Genomic DNA, 12,908 nt, shown 5'->3' with positions numbered 1-12,908 from the left:
CACTGCTACAATGCAGGCTGTTATCATGTAGCTCTTGGCTTAAATAAGGATTATTAATACCCTATCAAACAAAGGAAACTTTCCGACCATGGGCAATTTCAATAGGTGATTATTAAGAAATATTTCCCCGAGCTCTGTACCTCATGGATGCATTGGTAATCTCAGACAATGTTAAACTCCTGACTACTTTTATAGCATCTGGGTCCCTGTGATGTCACGTGGAGTGGCACTGCATGACCACCAATCTGGCCGTTTTCAAATGAGGATAATTAACATTCGTCTAAACTGGGATTTTCTAAAACCAAATATTTTGCATATTATGAGTACACTAATGGTGGGTAACGAATCGCAATCAATGCCTTTTGTTGTCTTTGATGATGGAAACTACCCTATTGCCATGGATAAAAATTGCCCTTTTTTCTCATGACAATTACGCATCATGAATTTCACGTACTGTACCGCAGAGGTTTAGAAACACATCCCATTTGCTGCTATCCATGGCTTTAGCCCATGATTCACCACTGGTTGTGGCTTATTTGAAGCCTACTCTCCCTTGTGTTCCTATCCTTGATGAAATGCATGGGCTCATCACAATGAACCACTGTGAATTGGGGATTCAGGTTGGTGAAGTAGCTGGTGTTGTCTTCCAACCCAGTTGCGTGTCAATCCTGGTGGTGGGAGAGATTTTTGGAGACTGCTTGATCCCTACTTAGGTGTTTTGTTGAGCTCTCTTCATCTCCTTCAGTTGAACTGGGCGTCAAGCCATGATCCCTGTGGTGGCTTCCATTAAGAGTAGGCTGATCCCAATGCCAGGGTTAGTCCCCAACCTTCCCTCCTGGTGCAAATGGTCTCAGCTGTGGGTTGCCTCCTCCAATGCTACACACTGTAAATTACCCAGTAAAACTCTGAGCCCTTTGTCTCTGTCAGTCACAATGTCTGTGAAATGGGGCGTCAAGCCATGGTCCTGTTGATGCCTTTTGTTATCCCTTTCGCGCCGGACCTTCGTTGAGGGAAATTCGTCCTCAATACGAGTCTCTTGAAAGTTTTATTTACTCCCTTGTACGGAGCTTTTTCGCATTCACTGAAGGCAGTGATTCCCTCCATAACCATTTTTGGACCCAACTCAGTGGGGCGCCGATCCCTTTCCTCGGCCTCTGTCCCAGACCCTAGAGGGATTAAAAGCCCCTTCCTAGGACGAGTCCGTGGTCAACTGGCTAAAATATTAGTGCAAAATATATGCAAATACTTGTTGTTCGCATCGATTTTTTACATTCAAAATGAATTTTGTGTTTTTTTTCTGAACGTGCAGAAATTTTAAACCAAGTTCTAACGTTGATATAGACGGATTTAGTATATTTACTAGTTGGTCTATATCTCCGTTGATATTAACGTTAGAATTTTGTTTGAAATTTCCATGTGGTCAGCAAAAAAAGATGAATTCATTTATAGCATAAAATATCAAAAGTAAGCAACAAATATAGTTTTGTAAGACACACTGCAAATAACAGTAGTTGACCGCATGGAGAGGATAAGAAAGGGTCGACCTGAGCAGCCGAAGATGGGACTGGGCTCGAGCTAAGCCGGATCACGAGGGGCGACCGCGTCCGTGAGTCTATTGTGTCCGCCACGGTCACTTTTTTCGACCTGTGCCGCACAGGCATGGCATTCGTTGCTTAGGTTAGGAAAATTAACGCCGCACAGGTGTGGCATTCGTTGTTTATGGAAGAAAATCCTCGCCGCACAGGTGTGGCATTCGGCGCGAAAGGGTTAAGAGTAGGCTAATGGAAATGTCAGGGTTTGTTCTCCACCCTTCCCTTGGAGCACAAATGACCTTAGCTGTCAGTTACCTTCTAAAAATACCATACATGCTATGTAAATTGCCAGTCATGGAGCCGGGATGGCTTTGTGTTCTGTGCAGTGGCCTGGAAAGCTGTATGTCTATGGTTAGTTTCCTGGTTAAGGAGTCTTTTTTTCCCATGACAATTACCGTATTTATCTGAATATAATCCCCTCTATTTTTTCGAAATGCCATTGGTAAAAGAAAAGGGGGAACTATATTCAAATGCATTATTTGAATTTTTCCCGAAAATGAAGCCTCATAATTAAGGTGGGGACTATAATTGGAGAAATATGGTATTGTGGTGGTAGACTGACAGAAAGCTGACAGGAAAATCTTGACAGGTGAGAAGATTAATCGAAGAGAGAGACATTGGTCAACAAAAGTGATTTATTTACAGTAACAGTTATGAAAGAGAAGAAGGAAACATGCCTTCAGGGTAACATCAATCCATAATGCCGTATTTCCTCTTAAGGTCTTGCACTTTCATCTCCAAATTGTAAAAGTACTTCATCTTGGCTACGACTTCTTTAGCCTTCTCCAAGTCTCCTTTGTCAAAGGCTTTCTCAGCCTCCCTGTTTTGAAATAGAAAGTGGGTTATATTTTTTTTATTTAAGGAAAATAAACTTGGTTTAATCCTTATCTGAGCATCTTAAAATGTATGCGGGCAAGCAGGGCCCTTTGTCCCCTTATTCTTACTTATTTTTGTTTAATCTCTGATTTGAAGTACCTTTCTTCATCAAATTCATTTTCTGATTGCAATTGAATCTAATTTATTCTAGAAAATGCTTTTTAACTACCTTTAACATGCATGCGGTGCCACTGTCAGGGGGAGTAAGGTCGTTGATTTTTGGAGCATTCCAAATCACATTTGTGGTATACAATACCTCTCACATTGAGGTAGGCATAGACATCTGGCTTGTAGATATTCATTATGTATTTTTAAGCATTGTTTGTGAAGCTTGTTAAATAAAAACTTTCATTAGCAATCCCCCTTAAAGATTTCAACATTTTCAAATTTTCCCATAATTATACAACAGGATCATTAAAATTTTAATGCTATGAGAATATTATTATTAAAGCAATGTGTAATAGCAATGGTGGCCAAGTCTCTGAGGAAATGCAAGTCAATCATCAATCTTCCGGACTTCCAGTTACATCAAAACAGCCATTAGCATACTGGTTCAGCCAGAAAATCATGAAATTGGAGCAAAGAATCAAATGGAAGATCATAGACTGGAGGATCAGTTCAACCAGATTGTGATGGTAAAGTTATGGGATTGCATTTATAATTGATTCCATTTTGTCTGTTACAGAAAAAGTTGAAGTCAGCGTCAAAAGAAATTGAGTGATTCTTTGTATCATATGAAGCCACAGGAATATAACACTTGCTACATTAAATAGCATTTGTGATTCTTGAATTGATTGAACAAGTTTCTGAAATGGTATCACTCGTGAGTGGAATTTGAAAAGGAACAAAAAAAAATATTTATTCTAAGTAATGATACTCGCCACCAGTGAGCAAAGACAAAATTTATAATGATTTCTGGAAGTACTACTCATGATCAATATGACTCAGCAGTAAATTAAAAACGATTTAAGGCAAATGATTTGCCATTTTTAATGCATTTACATTGTATTTTGATTTAAACCTTCCTGAAGGTAATCTCAGATCATGCTTGCTTATCATGGAAATACATACGATCTACGCAGTTGTTCATTTGGTTTTACGAGCTTCAATTTATAGTCTTATACATCAGACTTGATTCAAGAAAAGTATTATTTACGACGACAAAGAAAGTGTTCATGAATAGGAGAGCGCTGATGGGGTGATAATTGTATATAACAACAAAGGGCCTAATGAGCATAGAGCGTGATAGGTCAGAAACATGAATAAGGAGGAATAGAGTAAAACCTGGACTCATTGAAGATGTGGGTAAGGACGAGAATGAAGAAGGTGAAATAAAAATCAAGGCAGAGAAATGATGTTCAAAAAGTGTTGGGTGAAGAGAGGAAACTGCAAGGGGATACAAGGAGGCGGAGGACATACATGAAGAGTGTACCTACTGGATATGGAACGATGAAAACCATGTAGCAGAGAAGAATGCCGAGTCATTAGGAAAGGAGGATAAAAAGAAAAGGGCTCGTGAATAAAAATAACACAGTAATAGGTCTTAGTTTGAATTGAAGAAAAACATTAACTGGGAGAAGAGAGACAGCCAACGGTGATTTGTTACACAGATGCATATCTCCTTTCACCAGTACCACACAAATAATGTTACATGATACATTAGCATGTACCAGTTAATGTCTGATTGCACAAACGATTTTTTGCCCGGAACGGAACAAGTATGAATGCGTGAATCAAATTAGAACAGGTTCTATTTTCTGTTGATGCATTTGCACAAGTTAGGTGGTTACACGGCACATTTTGGAATAGGGTGGTTTCCTATTATTTTTTTATTGCCTAAATCGAAAGATTATTACTCCTGGAGTACGTATTTCACGCTTTTTGATTTTTAAATGACGAATTCTATTTTTCGCGATTAAATGAAAAGTGAAAATATTCAAGCGCGCGAAAACGCGACGCGTAAGTATGAATGCCGGGAAATCTCTCCGTACGTCGTATTTCTGGTTCCCCCTCCCGCCCGGTGAGGTGACCTTGAAGCGAGGCTTAGCGCTGATACGTCGGAGGCTGCTAGCGGGTAGCTGAGTACCCTGCTGGCTGGTAGCGCTTGGCTTAAATAAGGATTATTAATACCTTATCAAACGAGGAAAACTTTCCGACCTTAGCCAGTTTTAATAAGTGATTATTAAGACATGTTTACCTGAGCTCTGCGCCTCATGCATGCATTGGTAACCTCAGACGATGTATAACTCCTATCTTCTCCTATAGAAACTAGGTCACTGTGACGTCACATGGGCGCCAATCTGGCCCTTTTCAAATGAGGATAAAAATGGACCATTGCCATTCATCTAAACCGGCATTTCTAAAACAAAATAATTTGTATATTATGAATACACTAATGGTGGGTAACGAATCGCAATTATTGCCTTTTGTTTTCTTTGATGAAGGAAACTACCCTATTCTTTCTCACATTCATAGATTTCGCAATTTACTAGTACAAGCAAATGTGAACGCAGGTAATCTGAATAAACAGGCCTTTACTTAGCTCAGGGAATGAAAACCCCAAACTGGACATTGTGGGTCACAAATCCTACCTTGGAAGGCCTTTCACCACTCTAGGGTGTGGATGCTTGCTGTCAGATTCACCTCATCAATTGGTACACAGCTCAAACTTTATACCCTAAATACTCTAAGTGACACTAGACAACTTGATTAAATTATAATTGAGGAGTCAAAATGGTCACCTTTATACCATCGTTTTCAAAGATATCCTTACAGTTAACAGAAAGAAATACCGCTATTTTGCCTGTAAAACAAAGATGATTTCTCCTCCCATTTTCCCTGGCAGTACGATATTCTCAAAGTTCCTGAGAAGTTACCACCCTGACAAAACACTACACATTCCCTGCAGTGGTGTAACTATTAGATTCCCCCCAAAGCCTCCCGTGAAATTTAAAAAAATATTTAAAACTATTGCCTACTTTTGGCATATAATAACTGGAGTAAATGCCAATGCCAAAATGATGTAAAATGCCATGCCATTTTTTACCCAGACCCCTCATTGCCTGGGGTGGCGTATGGGGGTCGCCCAATAGCCCCCTCACCCCCACCAAAAAATATTCCTAGTTATGCTACTGATCCCCTTTGTGTGAGCATTCATTGACATTGCACCATATTACCAAAATGTAAGACCACACATGAAATCAATCCTTTAGGCCATATTCATGCTGCAAGCAGCTTCCAGTGTATGAATGGTGCCAGTTATATTTTCGTATGCCAGTATATGTTATTGGGATATTATATCACCAAAACTTACTTAGACAGCTCCATCATCACATTTTTATACATTAGACTCAAGTGATGAATTTTGTCTTCATCTTCCAAGCCATCCACTTCTTCGTTCCTCTCCATTATTTCCATTAAAAATTCTTGACTCAGGTCAGCTGGAGCTTTCTCAATGTCGACTCCTTTTAACAGAAGCATGTACTGTGCGCGACGCAGGGGATGATTCAACACAGAGTATGCTTTGTTTACTAGAGAAGAATGCTCCTCCGATAGTTTTTTTTCCTCCTAAGATGAGGAAATATCAGTAAGAATGCTATTTATAATGTCCAATTATTACTTTAAAAAAGCTTCACCACCTCAAAGCCAATTACCTCATCTTTATTGCTGTACAAGTCTGGGTGAAGCTGTCGCTGAAGATCGCGAAAAGTCTTCTGAATAAGTTTGGGGTCAACACTATACCTCTCGTTTATACCAAATAAATCGAAATAATTGCGACCTGTATCTAACTTTTGAATAGTATTACAGCCACTACAAAACAAATCGTATTTTTCCACCGCACTGTCACATTTCCAACAAGTTTTACTCTGAAAAGAAGAGTACTTAGACCTTAAATAGTTTCCGAGTTTCTCTTCACTACGCGCAACTTTGGATATAGTGCACACATAACAGGCTGAGGGCGATGACAGTAATTTACTATAGTAACAACTCCTGATGAGTGCTCTGCGTAGCATTGGGGAAACTGCTTGTAGATTCATTACTCTAGAACCTCATAACGCTAACCCAAACTCCAGGAAAAAACTCTAACATAATAATAGTTGGTTTTCATAAGAACAATACCATAAAAGTAATGACTACAGTCAAAAATACGTCGGTCCTTATATGTCCAAATCGCACTGAATGACTAGCTGGTAGCAACACATTTTAAGGTTTTCATTTAAAAGGCGATAATTACGCCGATTCCGCCAGTCCTTTTTCTGAAGCATGGAGTAAATGATAAATTACGGTCATTCGTTATCGAGGGCCGATAGCTGTTGCAGGTGCATGCATATGAGCTTCTTCCGCATTTTGTAGATGTCTCTGACGTCCACTCATTCTTGAGTACTTTTGCAAGCTTTTTTCGCAGTTATAAAGTCAAAAAGAAAAAGTGCCAATGAGTATAAAAAATAATTAATAAATATTTAATTTCCTTTTATGTGCACAATGTTGGTAATTTTGATGGTTCTTGAAAGCACAAATAACCAAGATTTTTCACTTTAGTACCACATTTAGGGCGTAGTGTTCGCAGTGGTTTACGTTTAGAGGTTTCAGGATAACGTTCGAGAACCTTGGATCCATTACTTTTCTCATGACTCAGTGATCCACTTCTTGGTTTCCAAGGGGTCGCATTTCCCACTTCCATTGGCTGGGCGAAATGTCGAGCGCAAGGCCCATAGATGCTCTATGGCAAGGCCCTTATATATTGGCCGTTGTATATAAGGGCCATGGTCGAGCGCAACCACCAAACGCGCCAAAAACCAGAAAAACGTAAGTTCATCATGAGCCTTCAAATTGGCAGACTTCAAATATAAATAGAGGCTGTAAGATATTACCCACTGAGCAAAAATATCCAATGAATGTCCAATGGATATCCATAATGTCCACTGTTCATATATATGTATTGGATAACCATGGCTGGATATACATTAGAGTGCACCAATGGATATTCATTATACATTCTATGATAGATACATTATTGAAAATATCACATTAAAAGTACTTTATTTACAGAATAAAATATAAGTGAGTAAGTGTGTCAGAAGGTCAAGAAGAACATGATGCTTTTTGAAAAGGTTATTATGGAAGTTTTTTTTTCAGTGCAGTTTCAATGAATAAATTCACTCAATAGATAATACAACCATAATGCTGAATTTTATAAACTGTGAAAGTCTCACCATCTTCTTCCATGGTCTCACTTTTCTTTTTTTTTCTTTAACGAAATTTATATTGTTATTAACTTTTATCCAGTTTTCAAGAGGCACAATATAGCGTCAAAATCCATTTCCGGGAATGCAATTTCCTAAAAATTTCCCCCCGTAAGAAGAGTCCCGTCTTGAGCTCCAGTCTAGGGCCACCAATCACCCCAGACAGTTCCTGATTTATCCCCTCAAATAGCAGATAATGCTCCGATCAGTGGCGTACCATGCATATGGGATGGCCTGGGGTAAAAATCCCCCCCCCCCTACAGGCAACAGGGGTTCGGGAAAATTTTTGAAAAAGGACAAGTCTGGAAATACATTTCACATCATTTTAACGCTTAAAATTTAACTTTAAGCAGATGCAATTAACTGCATCTACTTAAAGTTAAATTTTGAGCGTTTACAATTAGAAAATCTGTTAAACCATAGTCTAGTTTTGATAAATAATAATGACTATGGTTTAACAGATTCAGGCTTCAATTGGTGGAAGTTAGACATATTTGAGCTATCATCTGGTATAACCAGATAATGGTACAGATGAGCTGAAACGAAATTTTGCGGAAAAGTTCTACGTAATTTTGCTTATTTAAACTAGACTGTGGTTTTAAGTCTTTTTTTTTATTTGTCTGAGACTTTGGAGGGGGATCAATCCCCTCATCCCCCTCATTATCATAGTTACGTCACTGGCTCCGATAATTTATTCCCATCTCCATTTGTCCATTACTGGAGGAAAGTGTAACACAAAGGACGGAGAAAAATTGCATCACGAAATTTATCCATTGATATCTGATGCCAGGAGGAACCAAAATCACCTATTATGTTTCGGTCGAAAACGCACCATTTTTTTTTTAAACTACACATACTTTTAGAGAAGCGCTCCGATTGGCCGCGAGTTTGCCCCGTTTCCGGATGCCTCGGATACATCGCGGCAGGGGCGCCGACTTATAAAAAATATTGGGGGGGCCCATATCGGAGGTCTTGCCCCGGGAAGAGGTTAAATTCAAAGTGTGTCGCAGCACCGAAACACTACCATGATTCACACCACTTGATTCAGTTAACCTGCTTAACCATATAATTTTTGTTTCAACACATTGTTGAATTTATTTTAAAAGGTAACTATCGCCAAACATGGGAAATAAAAATAACAAATATATTTATGTGATTTCACAAAGCATAATATAACTTAATTATTTTCTTGAATTATTGAGGGGGCTCCGCCCCCCCAAACGAATCTTTGAGGGGGCTCGGGCCCCCTCAGGCCCCATGGAGTCGGCGCCACTGCATCGCGGTCTCCGACAGGTCATCAGAGCAAATATACGCCCCATAGAGCATGCTCTATGATACGCCCTTATCCTTGCTCTGAGGGCAAAGCATTCGAAGTCACGAGTTGTCCAGAGCAGGGGCGCAGCAAGGAATTACGGCTGGGGGGGTTTAGGTGCAACAAATACCGGGGTGTGTGGGGGCATTGAATTCCCACCAGGATAAGCGGTAGGTGCGAGATTTATAAATTGCGGAATTTTAAGATAAATGGTTCAAAATGGTGAGTTTTACGGCTTTCTGAGGGATATTTTATTAATCCTTACACTATTCTATTAGTAATATCAATCCAATTAAGTAAAATGGATAAAACTTAAAATTTCTCTGAGCTCTGGGGGGGGTGTTTATCCGCCAAAACATAATAGGGTGGTTTCCTATTATTTTTTATTGCCTAAATCGAAAGATTATTACTCCTGGCGTACGTATTTCACGCTTTGAGATTTTTAAATGACGATACCTATTTTTCGCGATGAGATAAAAGGTGAACATTTTCAAGCGCGCGAAAACGCGACGGGTAAGTATGAATGCTGGGAAAACGCCGTGTGACGCTGGGAAAACGATCATCTTGGTTCCCGCTGTCAGCGTGTGAGGTGACCTTGGGGCGAGGCTTAGAGCGCTGATACGATGCAGGCTGCTAGCAGGTAGCAGAGTGCCCTGCCAGCAGATAGCGCTTGGCTTAAATAAGGATTATTATTACCTTATCAAACGAAGGAAACTTTCCTATGTAAAACTCCTATCTACTCGTATAGAAGCTAGGTCCCTGTGAAGTCACGTGGAGTGGCATCGCATGGGCGCCAATCTGGCGTTTTTCAAATATTAGTCTAAACCGGTATTTCTTAAACCAAATAATTTGTATATTATGAATACACTAATGGTGGGTAACGAATCGCGATCAATGCCTTTCGTTTTCTTTGATGAAGGAAACCACCCTATTAATGTCCTCGCTGCGCCACTGGTCCTGAGCATCCGCCAACAGCATAGGCGGATCTAGGGGGCGGGGGGGCACGGGAGCACATGCCCCCCCCCCCAAGACCCTTAAAAAATATGCAAGATTTTTAATACGGACCCGTTAATATCATTGCGTTCGTTTGTTATTACAGGGTATCCTTGTGCCCCCCCCCCCCAGGGTAAAATCCTGGATACGGCCTTGCTGGTGCCCCCCTATGAAGAAATCCTGGATCCGCCCCTAGCCAACAGGGTATACTCGCAGGCACGCCGACTTACAAAAAATATTGGGGGGGCCCAAACCGGGGATCCTTCCCCGGGAAAATTTATAAGTAGTGAATTGTAAGTCTTTTATGCATTTTATGAGAGTCATATGATCAAAGTTAGAACCCTGATAACTCTAATCTCGATATCTGGACACTCCAGGGAAAATCGACAAGCCTGACACTTTTTTCCTCACACCCATAACGAATTATTGGGGGGGCTCGGGCCCCCTCAAGCCCCATGGAGTCGGCGCCACTGTATACTAGCGGCCAATCGGAGCGCTTGGCTCAAAGTTTCCGTTGCTTATATATTGAGCGTTTTCAACCTACACATCATAGGTAATTTTGGTTCCTTCTGGCATCAGCTATCCAGTGTTTAAATTTCGTGACATAATTTTCCTCCTCCCGGTATTTTATCCGTCTTATTAATAGCTAGTCAATCGCTTTTAAGAATAAATTATGTGATGTTCGATGATATTTTGCCAATAAAATAGAATATTATTGACAATGTTTCACATTAATTTATCTTCACAATATTTACGTGAAAGTATTGATCCGCTTTGCTCTTATATTTAAGTCCATTGTTTTGACTGATAGTAGGGTATATTCATCTACTTAGGTTTACTTAGTGTATTTTCAGTATAGATGGCAAATTCGGAGACATAATATATGTGTAGTGCACCAATGGGTATGATTTAATGGATTCCACAATGCACAAGCTCTCGGAAAGCAAATAACTCTGGTAACACTGGCGAAATATGACGAGAGGGTGGTAAAAGTGCGTGTGGTTCTCGACGAATTTAGTAGAAAATTATTGCATTGAACAATAATTTCACAAATTTACAGACTTAAAATAATCTTAAATACAGAAAAATATTAAGCCGCAGGTTAACAGATTAAAGTGTACAGAATCAGCGAATCCTGTCAGTCATAAATGCGGGGAAAATAATTTAAAAATTTTTTTAGCATATTTTATGGAAATTTATTCAAAATAATTGAAGCGATGACATGGGAAAGGCAGTAAGTCACCAACTGTGAATTTTATAGGAGTCGAAAGAAAGGGATTTACCTTATATTAGTGTGCAAATTTCGTCAATCGTAGCAATTAATATATTGTACCAATAGGGTGGTTTCCTATTATTTTTTTATTGCCTTAATCGAATGATTATTACTCCTGGAGTACGTATTTCACGCTTTTAGATTTTTAAATGACAATATCTATTTTTCGCGATCAAATGAAAAGTGAAAATTTTCAAGCGCGCGAAAACGCGACGCTCAAGTATGAATGCCGGGAAATATGTCCGTACGTCGTATTTCTGGTTCCCCCTCCCGCCCGGTGAGGTGACCTTGAGGTGAGGCTTAGCGCTGATACGTCGCAGGCTGCCAGCGGGTAGCTGAGTACCTTGCTGAAAGGTAGCGCTTGGCTTAAAAAAGGTTTATTAATACCTTATCAAACGAAGAAAACTTTCCGACCCTAGCCAGTTTTAGTAGGTGATTATTAAGACATGTTTCCCTGAGCTCTGTGCCTCATGCATGCATTGGTAACCTCAGACGATGTATAACTCCTATCCTCTCGTGTGGAAACTAGGTCCCTGTGACGTCACGTGGAGTGGAATCGCATGGGCGCCAATCTGGCCTTTTTCAAATGAGGATAAAATTTGACCCTTGCCATTCGTCTAAACCGGTATTTCAAAAACCAAATAATTTGTGTATTATGAATACACTAATGGTGGGTAACGAATCGCAATCAATGCATTTCGTTTTCTTTGATGAAGGAAACTACCCTATTGACTTCCTACCTTGTCTATGGCATTGGCATGTGCATGTACCACCTTCTCCATGAAAAAACTGAAATTTCGATTTATTGTGACTTACTGCCTTTCCCTATGCCAACGCTTCAATTGTTAATTATAGTCTCATATGATTTTTGTTGTTAAAACTATTACCAGAATAAAATAATTGCTATTTGCGATTTGATTTTACCAAGTGAACCAAATACGCGTGGGTACCCGGGTGTAACTGAAAAGGTCACTTTTTAAGACCTTTCGAGTTTAACAAACGTTTTAAATATTTAAAAAATATTATTGTGTCGCTAGGATACGGGAGCTGATATGAAATATTTTTCAATATCTTGCGATTTTGGCACCCCCAGATATGCACACTATGATGGACCACAGAGGACCGAAGAAGACCACAGAGATTATACGTTGGAAATTGTAGTCGCACAATGGATAGGCATAACATTGACTTCATAATAATGATTTTTATCGCGCATTCCTTTTCTCTACTATTTTACTCTTTTGTGGATTTCAACGTAGGAAAAAATAATGCATGAAGATTTCCCTATAAAAATTTAGTCCTTTGCTGAAGTAAAATCTCCACTTATCTCTATTTGTCCATATTGTAAATTTCATTTAAATATAAAAAAAAACTTAATTTGCGATCAACAGAAAGTTAAAAAATATATAAATTAATTATATTAGCATATTTACATTGTAGAGCAATCATTATCGACGTTGAACGGCTTCAGAAACGAAAGTAATTACTTGATACTGTCTGAGCCATTCAAACGAGATTTGAACTGTCGCCAACGTTATCAGCGGCATCTGCCAACGATCAGCAGTGTTGCCAGCGTTGCCGGAGCCACTGGTGCTACCATCTATTATCTCTAACGTTGA

General features: G+C 39.5%; 1 protein-coding gene across 1 annotated transcript; it reads right to left on the bottom strand.

The window, feature by feature from the left end:
• Positions 1 to 2,209: 2,209 nt before the first annotated feature.
• On the bottom strand, positions 2,210 to 6,719 carry LOC124165733 (iron-sulfur cluster co-chaperone protein HscB). The gene is made up of 3 exons (XM_046543218.1): positions 6,122 to 6,719; positions 5,782 to 6,035; positions 2,210 to 2,412 (listed from the first exon to the last, which is right to left on the bottom strand). The coding sequence occupies exons 1-3, from the start codon at positions 6,503 to 6,505 to the stop codon at positions 2,283 to 2,285; spliced, it is 768 nt and encodes a 255-aa protein (XP_046399174.1). The 5' UTR covers positions 6,506 to 6,719; the 3' UTR covers positions 2,210 to 2,282.
• Between the last annotated feature and the right edge of the window lie 6,189 nt (positions 6,720 to 12,908).

This window comes from Ischnura elegans, chromosome 9 (assembly GCF_921293095.1).
Source record: "Ischnura elegans chromosome 9, ioIscEleg1.1, whole genome shotgun sequence".
NCBI lineage: Eukaryota > Metazoa > Arthropoda > Insecta > Odonata > Coenagrionidae > Ischnura > Ischnura elegans.
Note: the sequence above shows the minus strand (reverse complement) of the source record. Positions and strands in the feature narration are given on the sequence as shown.

Bases quoted from the DNA above. Each gene is read 5' to 3' on its own strand.
- LOC124165733 (XM_046543218.1), bottom strand. From the start codon at position 6,505: ATGAATCTACAAGCAGTTTCCCCAATGCTACGCAGAGCACTCATCAGG. The intron at 6,036-6,121 runs GTAATTGGCTTT...TCCTCATCTTAG, and splicing joins TGTACAGCAATAAAGATGAG to GAGGAAAAAAAACTATCGGA. The intron at 2,413-5,781 runs GTAAGTTTTGGT...ATTTCAAAACAG, and splicing joins GTGATGATGGAGCTGTCTAA to GGAGGCTGAGAAAGCCTTTG.